The sequence below is a fragment of the Tachyglossus aculeatus genome, chromosome 3 (assembly GCF_015852505.1).
Source record: "Tachyglossus aculeatus isolate mTacAcu1 chromosome 3, mTacAcu1.pri, whole genome shotgun sequence".
NCBI classification, from domain to species: domain Eukaryota; kingdom Metazoa; phylum Chordata; class Mammalia; order Monotremata; family Tachyglossidae; genus Tachyglossus; species Tachyglossus aculeatus.
The window spans coordinates 41,807,117-41,828,101 of NC_052068.1; the positions used below are offsets into that span (position 1 = coordinate 41,807,117).

At 39.5% G+C, this 20,985-nt stretch overlaps 1 protein-coding gene across 1 annotated transcript in view; it reads right to left on the minus strand.

Annotated features, from left to right (window-relative positions):
• The window catches only part of PCDH15 (protocadherin related 15), a 702,056-nt gene that overhangs the window by 83,254 nt on the left and 597,817 nt on the right, over positions 1-20,985 (minus strand). The window contains exon 25 of the mRNA XM_038743373.1: positions 13,669-13,796. Coding sequence (XP_038599301.1) covers positions 13,669-13,796 — 128 coding nt within the window. The remainder of the gene's footprint in view (positions 1-13,668; positions 13,797-20,985) is intronic.

Here is a 20,985-nt window from a genome sequence, read left to right on the forward strand (position 1 = left end):
TACTCTTCTCCCTCACCCCCTATGTCACCCTGACTTGCTTCATTCATTTATCCTCCTCCCAGCCCCACTTATATTTATATCTGTAATTTATTTATGCATGTTAATGTCTGTCTCCTCCTCTAGACTGTAAACTCACTGTGGAGAGGGAATGTGCCTGTTTGTTGTTGCATCATACCCTCCCAAGTGCTTAGTACAGTGCTCTGCACACAGTAAGCACTCAATAAATATGATTGAATGAATGAATGAATAAAAATGCTTAAGTGGCTTTTCCATCAAAAATCCTCACCATTGATGGCATATCATTAGCTGGCATTCTCCTGGTTTCCCGAACCCCAGAGCTGTGCTTGTTCTGAAGCATCAGCAGGGCAGTATTGATGTAAACACTGTCAAACAGCCAATATCATTGTGTTGTAGATAATCAACATATTGGTATTCATGACTCGATTGGAAATTGTACTTATCAAAAATGTTCTACATTTTAAAACCAAGTTTAAAACAAAATCTTAATCCAAACACCGCACATGCTTATTGTTTTGGTTCCTATACACTATCATTTGTAGAGAGCTTTAATTTTGGTTTGTACATGCTGCACTGGTTTGTAAAGAATTTTTGTTTAACTTCATGCATTGCCTTCATAAATTTCAATTCATTTTCCTGATTATCCCATTTTTAAGACCATAAGAGTAGGAAACTTCCTAAATAATGAGTGCTTAGTGAAATATTTTATTAGTTTAAAGAAAAATCCCAGTGATTTTCAACAAGAGATTTCACCAAAGCAAGAACGAGATAATGCAGGCACTTTCTTCAAGCTTATTTTCTACTTTAATTGAAGGTCCCCTCACTTTTTCAGATAAGATTCAGAATTGGCTGTATTCTCTGCCTAAACTACAAATCAATTCTAAAAAGACAGATCTCTGACACTATAAGACACTCATACACTGTCTAGCTTCAAGAATACCGATAAAATATTTGATGGAATGGTATAACTGCCTTTTTTCCTAACAATTTATGCTGCAAGTTTCAAGTGCTATCTTTATACTCTTCAGCTTCAGAGTATTATTGTTTCTTTGAGAGGCAAATTTATGCTTTTCACTTTCTACAGATGTATTTTAGATTTGTATCAAAAAAGGCAAAGTGTAATCTAAAACTTCAGGACTTTTACATTTGCATGTTTATTTCATCTTTAATCTAATTAGAGGATATGTCTATGAAGCCAGCAAATTCTGTCATATATTATGGAAAAAAAATCAGTGAGGTGAAACAGAGATAATTTTATTTTACTCAAATTGATATTTTTCTGTTTTTAAACAAACAACTCTTATTATGTTTGAAGCGCTTTTTTCACTGTTAGGAAGCTAGCAATTAATAGGGAGAAAATGTCTATTCTTCATAGCTTTAGATCTATTTCTCCTCATAAAATCTATTCTAAATGCATGCCAAGTACCTTACTGTTCCCTGACAAAGTAATAAAGTATTAACATGAATGTCTTTATTGCTGCAATAATCTTTTTTTTACAAGATCAGAGGATAGTGATCACACCAATTAACTCCCACAGAGGTTAAAAATTGATTCCTTTTTTAATATAAATTATAGTTCACATTAGCGACTATTGTGAGTCTGAGCTTAGAGATAGTTATCAGACTATGGAAACAACTCTCATAAGTTTCTACCTGCCTAAGCAGCATAGTATACCTAAGCAAAGGTCAAATCCATTCCTAAAAGTTTGAACTGAACAATGGGTCTTGGAGGATTCTAAGAAAGCTTAACTTTGTACATCAATCAGTGGTATTTATCTGGGGTCCTTACTATGTGAAGAGCACTATACCAAATGCTTGGGAATGCACAATACAATAGAGTTGGTAGACACAATCCCTGCCCACAAGGAGCTTTCAGTCTAGATGGGGAGAGAGTCTTTGAAATGAAAACAAAGAGGGGAAAATGTTAGGGTCTAAGGATATGTACATAAGAGCTGTGGGGCTGAGGATGGGGTGAAAATCAACTGTTTAAAGGGAACAGATCCAAGTACATAATACTACCACTACTAATAATATCGGTATTTACTAAGTGCTTACTATGTGCCGGGCACTGTACATAGCACTGTGCTCTGCACACAGTAAGTGCTCAATAAATACGATTGAATGAATGAATGAACACACAGACTGCAAGACAAATAGGAGAAACAATGGGTTAGCTGGGGAAGGCCACTTGAAAGAGATGATAACTTAAAAGGTTGGGAGAGTAGTAATATAAAATGAGAGAAAGTTCCAGTCCAGAGGGAGGATGTGGGCAAGGGGTTGGTGGCAAGATAGACAAGATTAAAGTGCAGTAAGTTGGCATTAAAGGAGAAAAGTGTGTGAGCTTGATTGTTGTAGGAAATTAGTAGGCAAGTTAGGAGCGGCGAGCTGATTGAGTTCTTAAAAGCCAATGGTAATTATTTTCTGTTCGATGTGGAGATGGAAGGGCAACCACTGGAAGCTCTTGAACAATAAATCAATCATATCCACTGAACACTTATTGTGTGCAGAACACTGTACCAAGTGCTTGTAAAAGTACAATATAACAGTTGGTAGACATGTTCCCTGAGCACAAGTAGCTTACAGTCTAGTGGGAGAAACAGACATTAATATAAATAAATTACACATATGCATAGAAGTGCTGGGGCTGAGGGAGGGATGAATAAAGTGGAAGGGTGACACAGAAGGGAGTGGGAGAAGAAAAAATGAGTGCTTAATGGGGGAAGGCTTCTTGGAGATGTGCTTTGAAGGTGGGGAGAGTGATTGTCTATTGGATACGAAGAGGCCAGAGGTAGGATGTGGGTGATGGGTCAGAGGAGAGATAGGTGAGAATGAGGTACAGTAAATAGGTTGAAATTAGAGAAAAGAAGCGTGTGGGCTGACTTTTAGTAGAAAAGCAGAGAGGTAACATAGGCAGGGGTGATGGGGATGGGGAGGAGGTGATTGACTTTTTTAAAGCTGAGGTAAGGGGTTTCTGTTTGATGGAAAGATGGATGGGCAACCACTGGAGGTTCTTGAGGAGTACAGAAACATGGAATGAATAGTTTGGTTAAAAAAAAATAAAGGATACGTCAAGAGATTTAAGTACGAACTGAAGTGGGGAGAGATAGGATGCAGGGAGGTCAGTAAGGAGGCTGATGCAATAACCAGGGTGGAGTAGGATGTGATAGCAGTTTAGATTTTAACAATGTTGTAAAGGTTGAACCAACAAGATGTGGTGACTGACTATGAGGTTGAATGAGAGAGATGAGTCTAAGGTAACACCAAGGTTATGGGCTTGTGAGACATGGAGGATGGCGGTGCTTTTTATAGTGATGGGAAAGTCAGAGGGAGAACAGGGTTTGTTTGGGAAGATGAAGAGTTCTGTTTGGATGTATTAAATTTGAGGAATGAGGAGAAGTGGATGGCTTTCTAGAGAAATGAACTGGAATGCAGAATGCAGTATAAACTGGAGTGGAGAGGGACAGGAGAAAAGAAGTCAGCAAGGAGGCTGATGCAATGGCTGAAGTGAGAAATTAGTGCTTGGATCATCCATTCATTCATTCGATTGTATTTACTGAGCACTTGCTGTAGGCAGAGCACTGTACTAAGCACTTGGAAAGTACAATTCAGCAACAAGTAGAGACAATCCTTGCCCACAATGGGCTCACAGTCTAGAAGGGGGGGAAGTAGGCATCAAAACAAGTAAACAGGCATGAATAGCATCAATATAAAGAAATAGAATTATTGTTATATACATACCATTAATATAAATAGAATTATAAATATGTACATCTATACAAAAGTGCTGTGGGGTGGGGAGGGGGGATGAGGAAAGGGAGTGAGTCAGGGTGATGGGGTGGGGAGGAGAAGCAAAGGAAAAGGGGGGCTTAGTCTGGGAAGGCCTCCTGGAGGAGGTGAGCCTTCAGTAGGTCTTTTAAGGAGGGAAGTATGATTGGTGGATTTGAGGAGGGAGAGCATTCCAGGCCAGAGGTAGGACATGGCCAGGGGTCGACAGTGGGACCGGTGAGAACCTGGCACAGTGAGATGGTTAGGCAAAGTAACACTTTGGATGGAGAGAAAGGGGTAGATTCTAGAGGTGTTGTGAAGGTAGAATCAACAAGATTTGGTGACAGACTGAATATGTGGATTGAATAAAATGGGTCAAAGATAATGCCAAGGTTATGAGATTGTGATACAGGTAAGTGTTGTCTACAGTGCTAGGAAAGTTGCTGGGAAGACAGGATTTGGGTGAGACTCAATCAAGTAATTATGTTTATTAAGCTCTTACTTTGTGGAGAACATTATACTTGGCACTTGGGAGAGTACAATACCACGGAGAGGGTAGATAGACTATTTGCCCAAAACAAGCTCACAGTTTAGCAGAGACAATAGTGTTCTTTATTGGACATGTTACATTTGAGGTGTCTAGGAGCCATCCAAGAAGAGAAGTTGTGAAGGCAGAAAGAAATATGAGGCTGCTGAGGAAAGAGATCAGGACTGGAGAGGTAGATTTGGGAATCATCTGTGTAGAGATGGTAGGTGATCCTCTGTTTTCCTACTGTCCAAAATGTTATCAGCCTCTTCTGGGCCTGAAAATGACCTAACAGAGTTTTCATTCTTCTCTGAGTTCTAGCAACCATCATCTGCTGCACTCTGGGACACCTTCTCCAGGTCAAGACAACTTTGAAGCCCCTTCACCATTCTCATCTCTAACCTCTCAGGTTATAAGCCCCCCAAGGAACAGGGACTGTGTCTAATTCTCACCCATGTATTCTGTCCCAGCACTTAGCACTTACTCTACACATAGTAAAAATGTAATCGATACAATTGCAACTTCTTCTACTTACCCAATATCTGCACTAAATTCTGAAGGCTTCAACATCTATATTTATCTTAATGAGTATCAAGAGTACCTTCTGTGTGCAGAATGCTGTACTATACGGTTTGAGAAACATACAAAAGAAGTCATAATAATAATAATAATAATAATGGCATTTATTAAGCACTTACTAAGTGCAGAGCACTGTTCTAAGCGCTGGGGAATTTACAAGGTGATCAGGTTGCCCCATGTGGGGCTCACAGTCTTAATCCCCATTTTACAGATGAGGGAACTGAGGCCCAGAGAAGTGAAGTGACTTGCTCAAAGTCACACAGCTGACGAGTGGTGGAGCCGGGATTTGAACCAATGACCTCTGACTCCAAAGCCCGGGCTCTTTCCGCTGAGCCACACTGCTTCTGCCTCAGGAAACCAATACCCTAGTATTGATAAATTTACTGATTCTCCAGTTTTTGTTATCAATTTTAGTAAACTTCAACTTTACTCCATACTGGCCAAAAATCAACACGAACACAGTTGTACTTCATAATTACCTTTGGATTGCCAATCGGCTTTAATTGATAACACTGCTCTAACTAAATACTCCAGCTCTGAATTACTGCCTTGTGATCCAAATTTCCTAAGATGCCACCTCACCCTTTTCCCCTCCACCTCCAAAACTGACTTCTGCCCACTCTGAGACTGTAACATAGCACAGTTTTGACCCAATGAAACTCATACCTTGGTTCTCTATTTTTCTTATCAACTCACATGTTTTTAGCTACGTAGATGACTCAAATATTCCCTCCCCAACCTCCACCTGCTCTACTGTCTTGAATTTTCTCCTACTTTTGATATTTCTCTATTTTGATTGTCTATCAATACATATATATGTGGTTCTAAATAGAAATATCCCTAGCCTTTTTTTTAAGATAAGGTATTTGGCATGCATTTTCAGTTTGGGAGTTTCCTGAGTTTTTTCCTATTATTTAGGTCTGTAAAACTAACTTTGTGTTACTGTGGGGGTTGCCAAATACCTATCTGGAAGGCACTTATATTCTGTTCACATTTCTCTCTTACTTATATTTCAGGATATCCACTGAATGACCATAAGTTCTTCTTTGCCCATTTTGTTTGACGGTTCTGACTCCATTTTCTTTGTGGCCTTTATCTAAGGCTCTCAGTAAACCTCATGTACCTTTGAATAGATTATTCCTAATTAAATCACTTCTGGTATTAAACATCTTGAAATGTAAAGAGCTACCTGGATTGCTTCTCAAAGGAGGTTGCATTTCAATAAGTTGCCCTGATTAAGAATCTGCAAACAGAGCTGTTTTTCACACTCTCAGAGTGTCTGTCTCATTTATCTGTGCATGCACCTAAACCTCAGATAATTCAACAGAAAATATTATAATCATTATTTCTTTGGAAAATGTTCTATTTTTTGTTTTTTTTAAAGATGGTAAAAGCAATTTTTCAAGATGCATCTCACAACCAAAATACACATTTATATAGAGATATAGCTTAGTGATAAGAGTAAGAGAAGGATAGGGTAACAGAAAGGGTGAGGCTCCAAATTATGAATGCCTTTGTGTAATGGAAATATACATAATATCTGCAAAACATTTAAGCCATCAAATTTTCTAGAATAGGCTTAGCTAAGGCATGATTTGTGTGTGTGTGTGTGTGTGTGTGTGTGTGTATAAATGCATAAGAAATTAAAAGGAAACAATCCCATTCTGAGTGATGAGGGAGAACAATCAGAAGAGAGTGATCAGGGTCTGAGGAGGAAGGAAAAATGGGAAAGAAGAAAGTATAGAACCTTTGGAGGGCTGGAAGGACTGGAAATAATTGAACAAAACGGGAATTAAAATTGCACTGAAGCCTCTCCAAATCAGAGATAATTTACTGTAGTGCTTGCCAATTTCAACTGTTTCCTCTTCCTCACCTGCCTTCAACCCCTCTTCCTTCCCTCTAGCCACAATACCCCCATTTCAAATGTTCCTACTGATTTAACTGATTTCTCTCATATAAGCTCGTTATGGGCAGGGAATTTCCCAAGCGCTTAGTACAGTGCTCAGCACACAGGAAGCACTTAGTAAATACGATTGAATAAATGAATGAATGAGCTTGTTTAGGGTAGGTCAGAGAATGTTGGGACCCTTTTGAAAGCCTATACTCTTTCAGCTGAGGTAGAGACCACCTAAAAAGCCTACTTTAACACCAGAATACTTCTTCAGACCCAGCAAATGACCTCCTGGTTCCCATCTTGCTCAGTCCAATACAGGAGTACTGAGTCTAGAATGGAGATTTTATGAAACAGGGCATCTGCTTTGGGGAACTCGGGGTACCTGCTTGCCATTTGCTGATCATGCCCAGAATTTTGAGCAATGATTTTGAGTTCCAAATAGTGTTCCAAATACTTAAGCTTCCTTGAGTTTTGAAATGCAGTTGAGTTACCAACAGGAGACTTTGACCATTTCTAAAAATTATTTTATTTAAAAAAGAAATACTTAAGAAAAGCTAATAATACAAGGGTGTAAGATACACAAAGTCAACGTTTTCTAGGTACCGGTGTATTCACCCCCTCACTCTGTGCAGTCTATCACAGACATGCAGTAAAATCTAGGGAAGACATTTCTGAGCGAAGGATTGAGTTAGATGGGATACACTTGCCTCATAAAGATACTGCCTCAGATCGACTCATTCTTTTTTCCCCATAACATTAACACAGAGAATGTTGTTACGGGGATGTCAAATGTGTGGGAAATGGATTTTATCACATGCTTAATTGCCCATCTTCTCTCCAAGTGGAACAGAGACTGACACTTTCCATTAACTAAATGATTATCCTGAGCTTTCTTCCAAGCAATTTGAATGGTAAACAAGTCAAAGAATTAAGGAAACATTTTCTTCAACAGATTGCATAAACTTTTGCTACTTTTTACATAGCTAAATTTTCTATGACCCAAGTTTTCCAAGATCCAAAGTTTTAAAGAGAAGATATGCCGCTCTTTTTTAGATCAAAGAGCTTTAGCAAAGTAGTTAACAAAGTAGGGAAGCAGTGTTGCCTAACAAAAAGAGCACGAACCTGGGATTTCGAGGATTTGGGTTATTAATAATAACAAGAACAATAATAATAATTGTAGTAGTAGAGAAGTAGTGTGGCTCAGTGGAAAGAGCATGGGCTTTGGAGTTAGAGGTCATGAGTTCGAATCCCAGTTCTGCCAATTGTCAGCTGTGTGACTTTGGGCAAGTCACTTAACTTCTCTGTGCCTCTGTTACCTATCTGTAAAATGGGGATTAAGACTGTGAGCCCCATGTGGGACAACCCGATCACCTTGTAACCTCCCCAGTGCTTAGAACAGTGTCTTGCACATAGTAAGCACTTAATAAATGCCACTATTATTATTATTAGTAGTAGTAGTAGTATTTGTTAAGTGCTTACTATGTGCCAGGCACTATATTAAGCGCTGGGGCGGACACAAGTGAATCGTGTTGGACACAGTCCATGTTCCACATGGGTCTCAGTTTCATTCCCCATTTTACAGAAGAATTAACTGAGGCCCAGAGAAGTTAAGTGAATCGCCCAAGGTCAAATGGCTGACAAGTGGCAGAGCCAGGATTTGAACCCACAACCTCTGACTCCAAAACCCAGGCTCTTTCCACTGAGTCATGCTCTTTAATCCCAGCTCTGCCTATTGCCAGCTGTTTAACCTTGGGCAAGTCACTTAAATTTGATGTGTTTCAGTTTCCTGTATAATGGTGATTCAATACCTGATCTCCCTCCTACTTGGACTCTGAGCCCCATATGGGGCAGGGACTGTGTCCAGCCTGATTTACCTTGCATATTCCACTGCACTTAGAACAGTTCTGGACACATAATAAGCACTGATCAAATACAATTAAAAAAAAAACAAGAATAGATATGTGTCTGAGCTGATATTACTGAATGAACAAAGACAGCTACAAACAAAACCAAATTTTAAAGGATGAAACTGGATTTAAATCATTACAAACTGGGTGTTACAACACCATTATATTCATAAATTTTCAGAAAGACAATTCTGTTATCTGTTATTTATTAGGTAAAATTATTATTAGAGAGCCTCTTTAGGATGATGGCACTTGGGGAAGGGGTCTGCAGATGTCAAATATTTGTGTAAGGAGAAGAGCACAAAAGAGGTAGACAGAAGTTCAGAGGAAACAGTAGGGAAACAGGGAGAGGGAAGGATGCAAACATAAAAAATAAACTAAGCTAATTTTCCAACAAATATTTTGTTTCCTAAACCCAAGGAACATCTCTTGCTCTCAGTAGTAGATCTTCTTCCAAACCTGAAGGTTCTTAACTTAGGCTAGGCTAGTATTAGCTCTTCCAAGACTCATTTTAACCTTCATCTAAAATAAATTATTGAAAGTGCCATAGTGAATTATACATGCCTTACTCTTTTTGGCTTGTTGCTTTTGGCCTTTTCTTCAGGATATCTCTGTCTTTGATCTCCCTTTCTATATGGCTATAATAGTTAATCAATGCTACTTATTGAGCCCTTGCTATGTGCAGAGAATTGTACTAAGTGCTTCGGGAAGCACAATACAATAAATAGAGTGGGTAAATGCGATTCCTGCACATTATGAGCTTACAATCTACAGTGGGAAAGCAAGCATTAAAATGAATTACAGATAGGGGAAATATTAGAGTATAAGGATATGCACAAAAGTACTGTGGGGGTCGGTGAATATCAACCAAGCAGAGGGAATGGAAGATAGGGGAAATGAGGCCTCCATCAGAAAATACCTCTTGGGAGGAAATGTGATTTTAGGAGGGTTTGAAGGTGGGGACAGTGGTACACTGTCCATGTGGAGAGCGAGTTACAGGCCAAGTTCCTGGCACTCCCATTTGCCTGCTGTGTGACCTTGGACAAGTTACTTAACTTCTCTGTCCCTCAGTTTCCTCATCTGTAAAATGTGGATTAAGACTGTGAACCTCGCATGGGACAGGGACTGTGTACAACCTGATTAGCCTGTATCTACCCCAGCAGTCAGTACAGTGTCTGGCACATGGTAAGCACTTAAAATAATGGGCTGGGGGTGGGCAATGGGATAGATGAGATTAAACTACAAAGAATAAGCTGGCATTACATGACTGAAGTGTGCAGGCAGGATTGTAGTATATCAGGGAGGTAAGGCAGGGAGAGAGAGAGAGCTGAATGAGGGGCTTAAAGCCATTGGAAAGGAGTTTCTAAATAAGACAGCCCGATTCTCCCTAGGCCTCCAGAAGAACATGAGGATTGCTCTCTCCTAGTTGAATAGGAGAGAAAACAAACCCTTTCTCTGTTTCCCCCTCTGAGATTCCCTACTTGATCTGCATATATCCCATGCAAATTCACATTTCTCTCCTGGTTTCCAAGATCTATAAGGAAACTTCTTGGAATACATCAACCCAGTAGCGGCAGCTCAACAAAAAGGTTTTCTCTCTGATATAGATACACTGTTGAACATCAGGAAACATGTTCCCCAACCCTCCCACTCTCTGGAGTGGCACCTGGCTTGGTGAAAGAGCACGGGCTTGGGAGCCAGGGGATGTAGGTTCTAATTCTGTCTCCACCACTCGTCTGCTGTGTGACCTTGGGCAAGCCAAATAACTTATCTGTGCCTCAGTTACTTCATCTGTATAATGGGAATTAAGACTGTGAGCCCCATTTGGGACAATCTGATTACCATGTATTTATCCCAGTGCTCAGAACAGTGCTTGGCACATATTAAGTGCTTAGCAAATACCATCATCATTATTATTATTATTTCCTAGGAGCCTCCACTTGTGAAATTCTTTCACCAGGCATCAGGGATGAAATCATGAAAATAAAACTATGTGAGGTTCTTGTTATTAGTAGCAATGTGGACTAGTTGAAAAAAACATGGACCTAATCCTGGCTGGGCCAGTTACCTGTTCTGTGATTTTAGGCAAGTCACTTAAATACTCTGAGTCTCAATTACCTCATGTGTAAAATGGGGATTGAATGCATGGTCTCCCTCATATTTATGGGACATGGACTATGTTTGGCCTGGTTAATGTAATAATAATATTAATAGTAATAATAATAATTTTAATAATTTTGTTGTTGCTGTATTGATTAAGGACCATGTGTCAGGTGCTAAGATAGATATAATATAATCAGATCAAACCCAATTTCTGTCCTGGATAGGCTTGCATTTTAAGAGGGCAGAAAAGCAGATCCTTTATCCCAATTTTACAGATTAGGAAAATGAGGAGAGTGGAAGGGAGGGAGAGAGAGAGAAAGAGAAAGAGCGAGAGAGGGATTGTATGTGTGTGACTGCCCAAGATTTCACACTGAACCAGTGGCATACTCTGGATTAGAAGCCAAGCATCCTGATTCCCAGTCTCATGATCTTTCCTGTGGACCAACTGCCTTCATTGTGTTTATTATGACTAACTTCTTGTCTACATAAGCAAAATGAAGTGGGAGATCGAGACACTCATCTGGATAATTCAAAGAAACAAAAAGACATGGTTTTTTGATCTGAATAATTTAGATCATTTTACCAATAGTCTTAATTTTGTAAGTAAAGATCTACCTCTGCTATGGGGGTTTGTCCATTCATCTTTTCCTTCTACTTATAGGATTTAGCAAAAAAGTTACTGAAAAAAGTCTATCATTCATTCATATCCCTGGAATGCCTTTCTATCATCCATCATAATAACTAAAGTATCTTATCAGTGATTTCACTATTTTATTGCTTTTTTTCCTAATATATTCCTGATACTAATATGCCTCATTCATTTTGTTCTATCACTCTAAATCATCATTATTTGAACCTAGACATATTCCAAGGCTCTTTTCCTAAATCAGTGAGTCCAAACCCATGAGGCTTCTTTTAAATAAATGTCTAAATTTCTTAAAAGCAGCACAAAATCCAAATGATATTCTTTCATTTAATAAGTACCATGAGATGCTTCAAACAAGTCCATATAATTAAAAAGTTATGTTTGCGGATTTTGACAGTATCACTAGAAAATTAGAAAACTAGCAAGATATGTACAGATTTGAGAGTTGTTAAATATTTTTAGCATTTTTCTCCTTCCCAATTTTATGATTATTTCTCTTTGAATAGACTCCTGTACAGGCATGAATTTTTCTCGAGTCCACTTCGTAAAACTGCTTAAATAGCAAACAGTTCCTCAAAAAGTGTTTTCATTCTAGAGGTGTTCTCGAACCATCAACCCAATAGTAAATAGTTATTGAACACCTAGTGTGTGTGTTCTAAGGCCAGTATGACATATTTGGGAAAGCACAATATAGCCAGAATACAAAAAAAAAAAAAAGAAATAAGCTCATTTGCAACAAGATGTAGCTCTAGCATGATGAAGAATTATATCTGGTCATGTGGTAACAAAAGCATTTAAACTATCAGGGACATATTTCAATGATCATCTCCAAAGTTTAAAGTCCAATCATTATCTGGTAATACGTACAAAGGCTTGGATTAATTTTGGCATATTCAAAATGGTTGGTTTAAAACCATCCTAAAAATTCTGAAAACAATGCAAACTTCTTAGGTAAATATCACTGCCCCATATGTATTAACATATCACTCCTTCCCAATAAAAAGTCTCATTTTAAACCAACCACGTTCAAATTAATGATACTGGGTGATAGAACACATGGTCATAACTGTGACTGCTGCTATTTCCCATATGAGGAAGATTAACGAAGATCCAGAACAGACATAATCCCCACCCACCCCTGCAAAAGAACTTTAAGCTTGAAAGCTGTCATGTCCCACCTGTGCTTTAAAACTGCTAATGGCCTCTGGCTCTTTAACCAGGTAATAATCACAGGGACATTTCATAATTCATCACAATTTGGCACAGAAGGGTTGAAAAGCAAGGGGATTCATTCAATAGTATTTATTGAGCACTTACTGTGTACAGAGCACTGTACTAAGCGCTTGGGAAGCACAAGTTGGCAACGTATAGAGATGGTCCCTACCCAACAATGGGCTCACATGCTAGAAGGCAAAAGCTTTTTGCTGGGGAAAAAGCAGTAACCCAAGGAGGTTCCTGACAGGCTTCCTTTAGGTTATCGATCTCTTCTCTGACTACCTCTTCCATCCACTTCATCCCACTTGAGCCTGCCAAGTGGTCTGAAGGGGGCCAGCAGTGGAGTTGGGGTAATGACAGGGGAGCTGGGAAGATGGGCAGAAAGGATTCTGGGATTCCCAAGATAGAGTCTCCCAATCAGGCCAAAGTTAATTAATTAATGATGGCATGTCTTAAGAGCTTACTATGTGTAAATCAATGTTCTAAGTGCTGGGGAGGACACAAGGTGATCAGGTTGTCCCACATGGGAGCTCACAGTCTTCATCCCCATTTTACAGATGAGGGAACTGAGGCACAGAGAAGTGAAGTGACTTGCCCAAACTCACACAGCTGACAAGTGGTGGAGTTGGGATTTGAACCCATGACCTCTGACTCCCAAGCCTGGGCTCTTTCCACTGAGCCATGCCGCTTCCCTAAGTTAGCTGTCAAAGTTAGATGTCAAAGGTTCCTGTTGAGAGTGCAGAGAGTGAAGCAGTGGCACCAAAACCAATATGTCACTGCGATCTATATGGGCTTAAACCTGCAACAATCAGGTTTGCCCCAGAGTTTTTATTCAAAGAAGCTTTCAAGAAATAGCCTTGCCACTCTAAGTCATTATCAGATTAAAGATTCTAACACAGTTGTCTTCTACTTGAATACCCAGTATATAGTAACATCACTAAGTGAAATATTGGATTCAATAGAGAAGGTTCTCACTCTTCTCTGTACAGTATGTTCCGATTCAATTGTTTCCTACCTTAACTTTGAGTACAGAAGCAAACATCCTGGCATCCTCAGACACTCCTCCAATGTAGAGATTTTTCTCAAAGACGGGAGGATGATCATTTGCATCCTCAACCTCAATGAACACTTTCGCTGTGTTGCCTGGAAAAAAAATTGAAAAAAAAAAATCAATTGGACTTCAAAGAAAAGAGTTTATAAAGAGACCAATCGTCACCAGTTTGGCAAAGATTTAGTAGGACATTAAACACCACCACTTTTCAGGAACAAAATCATCTCAAAAAAGATAATTTATAAAATGCATGCTTCGCTTTAAAGGTATTACACACACATAAAGGTATTTGTAAGTACTATGTGCCAAGCACTGTCCTGAGCGCTAGGGTAGATACAAGGTAATCAGGTTGTCCCACATGGGGCTCACAGTCTTAATCCCCATTTTACAGATGAGGGAATTGAGGCACAGAGAAGTGAAGTGATTTGCCCAAGGTCACACAGCAAACAAGTTGCAGAGCCGGGATTAGAACCCATGACCTCTGACTTCCAAGCCTGGGCTCTTGCCACTGAGCCCTGCTGCTTCTCTTGCTTTAGTATCCTTGGATTCACATATTGAAAACCACAGGGACTAATTAGTTTACAGCTGTGTGCTTTTCTTTATTTCCAGGGCCACTGCATCATTTAAGGTTCTTGTCCTCCACTGCAATTAAGATTTCTGCTAACTGCATGCAACAATTCAAAGTTGTTCATGTTTATGATGTCTTACTTTGAATAAAACAAGAAACTGATAATTAAAAAAAACAAATAATGTTATCCACATAAAAATCCCACCTTTGAGAAATATAAATGTTGTAAAAACTGATAGCTAAGACTCTGCCATACAGTGTGTGATTGGAAAATGGAGACAATCACTACCACTATCTCTGCACAAATGAACAGCGACGAAGTATTATATGAGGGATTTTTTGACATGAAAAGATAATGTTCTACAATATACTATCTCAGTTTCAGAAAGGTGAAATTGGAAAGATAACTATGTTTGAAATGGCCTTGAATACATTTTGTCATTTAGTCATAGATCACCTGTACATCTTGTAGCTATATCTGGTCTGAAAATATTTTCAATAGAAACTTCTTGTTATGAATATTGATTATAAGAATCTTCATTCCCAGTCCAAAAGAAAACTGCAGGCATGTACCTGCTAAATTCAATCATTTTTTTCTATGGGGTTGTTAAACATGATCTTTTTATGGTAATTTTTCGGCGTTTACAATGTTCAAGGCACTTTACAAACTACAAGTTGGATGCAGTCCATGTCCCACATGGGGTTCACAGTCTTAATTCCCCATTTTACAGATAAGGTAACTCAGGGACAGAGATGTTAAGTGACTTGCCCAAGGTCACATAACAGATATGTGGTGGAACTGGTATCGTAGCTCAGGTCTTCTGATCCCAGTCCCATGCTCTTTCCACTAGGCCAAACTGCTTCTGTGCCTGAAGAATACCTAAAGTCTTACTAAGAAAAACGAGATTCATGTTTAACCAAATATATTCTAAAGAAAAAAAATTGAGCAAACCTTTAGTTAACGTCTACAAGTCAGTCAATCATATTTATTGAGTGCTTACTGTGTGCAAAGCACTGTACTAAATGCTTGGAAGAGTGCAATGTAACAATAAAACAGACACCATCCCAGTCCACAACAAGCTTACAGTCTAAAGCGGTAGAGAAACGTAAATGTGAATGAATAGATTACAGATATGTACATAAGTGCTGTGGGGTTGGGATGGAGGATAATAATAATAATAATAATGGCATTTATTAAATGCTTACTATGTGCAAGGCACTTTTCTAAGCACAGGGGAGGTTACAAGATGATCAGGTTGTCCCACGTGGGGCTCACAGTCTTAATCCCCATTTTGCAGATGAAGTAACTGAGGCACAGAGAAGTTAAGTGAGTTGCCCAAAGTCCCACAGCTGACAATTGGTGGAGCCGGGATTTGAACCCCTGACCTCTGACTCCAAAGCCCGTGCTCTTTCCACTGAGCAACGCTGCTTCTCTAATAATGAATGAATAAAGGAAGCAAGTCAGGGGGATGCAGAAGGGAGTTGATAAAAGGGTAAAGAGAGCTTAGTCAAGGAAGACCTCTTGGAGGAGATGTGCCTACAGTAAGACTTCAAAGCGGGGTTGGGGAGTAATTGTTGGATACAAGACGTTATTTTAATAAGACACAGAAAGCAATCAATAAATACCATTGATATATAAATACCAGTGATAATGAAAAATACAGGGGAGGGTGTGGTTAGGGTGGAAAGAGAAGGAATTCTGTTTTGGACATGTTTAGTTTGAGGTGTTGGTGGAACATCCAGATAGAGATATCCTGAGGCAGGAAGAAATGTAAGATTGCAGAGAAGGAGAGAGATCAAGACTGGAGAGGGAAACTTGGGAATCATCTGCATGCAGATGGTATTTGAAGCCACAAGAGTGAATGAGTACTTCAAAGAACAAGCAAGTATGTTAGCTTCCTCTGACCCCTTTCTGACTTTCCAATTAGAGTAGATCCATAACTGCCTCAATTAAAGATTCACAACCTGAGTAGGAGTAATCTATGCTCCAGGAAATATTTAATCTGCAACACCATTCAATCAATGATATTTATTAAGCACTTTGTGTAGATCACTGTACTGGACACTTGGAATTTTGCTATACATCAGAGTCGGCACCTGTTCCCTACCCACCAGAAGCTTACAATCTAGAGGGAGAGACAGATACTAAATTAAATTATGGATATGTACATAATTGCTATGGGGCAGAGGGTAGGGTGAAAACCAAGAGTACAAATCTGACTGCACAGGTGTATAAGGAAGAGAAAGAGAAGTGGGAATGAAGGCTTAACTAAGAACTTCAAGGAGATTTGGAGAAGCATTAGGATATCCCTCAACACCATGAGATTTTGAAATCCTATTTGTTCAGTGCTTACTATGTGTCAAGCACAGTTCTAAGACTAGCGTATATACAAGTTAACCAGATCGGATACGGTCCCTGTCCCACATGGGCCTCACAGACTTAAGTAGGACAGAAAGCATGCTTGGATTCCCCATTTTATATTTGATGAAACTGATGCACAGAAAAATTAAGCGTCTCTCTCAAGGTAACATGCAGACAAGTGGCAGAGCCGGGATTAGAATTCTGGTCATTTGACTCCAAGGCCCAAGTTCTTTCCAATAGGCCATGTTCCTTCCCAGATTTGTAGATTTGAGGAAGAGGATTCAGGTGGTACCTAGAACTGCTTACATAATTTTAAATGCAGATGTACCATTATTTTATAGGTTGCTCAATGCTTAGTATAGTGCCTCTAGACTATAAATCCATCTTCTAGACTGTAAGCCCGTTGTGGGCAGGGATTGTCTCTATTGTCGAATTGTACTTTCTAAGCACTTAGTACAGTACTCTGCACACAGTAAGCGCTCAATAAATATGATTGAATAAATTGAATGAATGAACGAATGCTTGCCATGTAGTGCTTAACAAATAGTAATATTATTATACAAAGTGCATTCATATGCTAGGCACAGGATTGAGGCATAACTAGTTCCTTCTAAGGGGATAAAAGTGAGATTCATGTTATTTGGCTACCGGTCAATTTCCTTAGGTAAAGGGAAACTGAACTAGGTCTGTGTGCAAAGAGATTGCTCTCTGGACTAAAGCAGACTGAGAGGAGGAGGGAAGGAGGTTGTAAAGAGTTGCCATGCACTGTCTATGCAAAAGAAACCATCCATGATGTCATGCAGGGTCTTTGGGAGATGTACTGTAATCCAAGGAACATTAAGCAGCACCACTTTTCTGGAACAAGGAACATAAAGGCAGCAATTCAGTTGACAGTCTGGCAACTGAAAACAGTGACATTACACTTTCTTTGTAGCATTAAAGATAATTCCTAGCTTGGGAGCCTGATCCTGTGTAAATGTTAGTCTCAAAGTGAGTCTAAACTATTCAGTCAATTGATGAAAATCTTCCCCCACAAATCCTAGTCCATAATTCATCTCACGCTATGGAGAATTAGACAGTCTTTAAAAAAGGAAGTAAAAATAACCTGAAGCCAGATAGAGACATTGCTTCTATTTAGTGTTCCAGACAATCCCACAATTATCAAAAAATTCACACTGTGGAAACAACAATGGTTTATATAGGTCTGGGAAGGGAAGGATGGAAGCTTACACAACCACTGAAATAGCTTCATCTAAAACTCAAAATGACCAAGACTGAGCTTCTTACTGTTCCTTCCAAATCCTGTCCTCTCCCTGACTTTCCCATCACTGTGGAGGGCACTACCATCCTTCCCGTCTCACAAGCCCGCAACCTTGGTGTCACCCTTGACTCCGCTCTCTCATTCACCCCACACATCCAATCCATCACCAAAACCTGCTGGTCGCACCTTCACAACATCGCCAACATCCGATCTTTCCTTTCTATCCAAACCGCTACCTCGTTGGTGCAAACGCTCATCATATCCCGACTGGATTACTGCATCAGCCTCCTTTCTGATCTCCCAGCTTCCTGCCTTTCCCTGCTTCAGTCTATACGTCATTCTGCTGCCCGGATTATCTTACAGAAATGCTCTGGGAATGTCACCCCCCTCCTCCTTAGTTGCTTATCAACCTTCGCATGAAGCAAAAACCCCTCACTATTGGCTTGAAAGGTCTCCATCACCTTGCCCCCTCCTACCTCACCTCCCTTTTCTCCTTCTACATCCCAGCCCACACAGTTCGCTCACCTGGTGCTAATCTTCTCACTGTGCCTCCTTCTCACCTGTCCCGCTGTCGACCCCTGGCCTAAATCCTAACTTTGGCCTGGAATGCCCTCCCTCCTCACATCTGCCAAACTAGCTCTCTTCCCAGCTTCAAAGCCCTACTGAGAGCTCACCTCCTGGATTTACTGGATTTACATACTTCAAACTAGTTCAAACACATAATGACCTCTGTGGGGGAAAATGAGCCAAAACATCCACAGAATGAGGTATGGGGCTTCAACCAGAGTTCAGAGCCCCCAAATAATCTATCAATCAATGGCATTTATTGAGTGCTTCCTGTGTGCAGAGCACACACTGAACTAAACACCTGGGAGAGTACAAGCCTGTGAACCCCATGGGGAACAGGAAGTGTCCAACCTGAATTTTCTCCAGCACTTAGAACAGTGCTTGCCACATAGTAAGCACTTAAATAACAAAATAAAACTATTATTATTATTATTACAATATAAAAGAGTTAGTAGATACATTCCCTGCCCATAATAAACTTACAGGCTAGAAGGCAGAAAAAGCACAGAGTGCCAGTGGAGCGTGTCTGGGAAGACAAGTGAGGAAATAGGAATGTTCATTCATTCATTCGATCATATTTATTGAGTGTTTACTATGGGCAGAGCACTGTACTAAGCACTTGGAAAGTACAATTCAGCAACAGATAGAGACAAGCCCTGCCCACAACGGGCTCACAGTCTAGAGGGGGGAAGTAGGCATCAAAACAAGTAAACAGGCATCAATAGCATCAATATAAATAAATAGAATTATAGCTATATACACATAATTAATAAAATAAATAGAATTATAAATATGTACATATATACTCGCAAGTGCTGTGGGGCAGGGAGCGGGGTAGAGCAATTTGAGCAAGTATGTACCTCAAAGTTCTGCAGGGGGATGGGTTGATCCTTGTACCTCTGGCATAGGATAAGATTCATTGCAAGGTGAGGGATGCATGGCAGTTTAAGCCACTAATGTAAATAAAGTTACTCTCCCTGGAAGATTTAGTTAAGGCTATATCCATGAGAACATATGGGAAATTACAGAGGGCTATTGATTTCCTCTGCTCAACTGTGGCTTACTCTGCCAAGTATTGTACTAAGCATAAGATAATCACACCAGATACTGTCCCTGTCCCAACTGTGCCTTCCAAAATAAGAAAATTTTAAAAGGACCATTATAAAAAGACATTCTTGAATAATCTTCCTGAAGGATACATTTAGCTTTCCTCCATACAAAATGAAATAAGTGGCAGTATATAAAGAAATTTGATGTAATCATGAAGGAATCAATGACCCATTAGTTTTCTGACAAACCTTAAGCTTTACATAGAAATGTATCATCTCATTCCAGATTTTCTTATATTCCAAATGTAAATTTTTTCCCCATGATGAACTTATTCTCTCCAATACAATCCTATTTCGCAAATGTGTTGTCCTTTAAACTTAAGCCTTTCTGAAATATTTTAAGAAATAATGTCTTTCATTCTATTAGTACACATGATTGGACTTGGAGAAGATCATAGATTTATCCCAATTAGGCATTGCAATTTTCATGTCATCTGAGAATTCTAGAAATGGAGTAGGCAACCAAAACCCACCCTCTACTCCCTAATGGTTTAGTCAACTGTTTGCCTTATTTCATTCTGTGTTTCTGATTTTGCATCCGAGCTGATTTTAAACAAACTGGTAACTGAGCTTAATCTTTAGAGCATTGTTTTTGTTTTTGCGTGTTTTTATTCAGCCAGCATGTAACTGTAAATCACGCAGGAATCCAAATGAATGGGAACACCTAGAATCCTTGGCAGATAAGCATTAGCCATTTCAAAAGCTTGGATTTTCAAGAACATGTTTGCATTTCCGAGAGAAACCAGAAAAATGCAAAAGATTTTTCAAAATTTAGGGCTGGAGATTTTTGAGCAGCTCCTTCTGAAATGCTGCAGTGGACAAATGCAACTAAGGATAAAAGTACCCATTTTTCAAGGTATACTGCCTAAAAAGTGAACATTACAACAGATGTTAACTGTTCAATGACATGAGCAGGGTTGTTTTAGGAAAATGTCATTACTTAACATTTGGTTCTGCTGCAGATGCACTCATAGCCCAGATGGGAAGTATTGCTCAGAGTTGAAAACTGCATTTTCCCTGGAGGTCAATAATCAAGCTGACAGTTCTAACACCCATAAAGAGAATTATATTACTGAACTATCGACTTCATTATTTACTAGTACTGAAATTACAGTTTCAACCATAAGCAACACCATCCTCAAAATATCTGAAACCAGTTGGTGTCCAACAACTCTAGACTGTAAGCCCAGTGTGGGCAGGGATTGTCTCTCTTTATTGTTAAATTGTACTTTCCAACTGCTTAGTAGTACGGTGCTCTGCACACAGGAAGTGCTCAATAAACACCATTGAATGAATGAATGATTGGATTATCTAGATTGGATATGAGGATCCATACAAATTTTGAATGCACTGCTAATTCCTCTAGAGGATTGCTTTATCCTAGACATTGCCTTAAATGGATCCAATGTTTGGT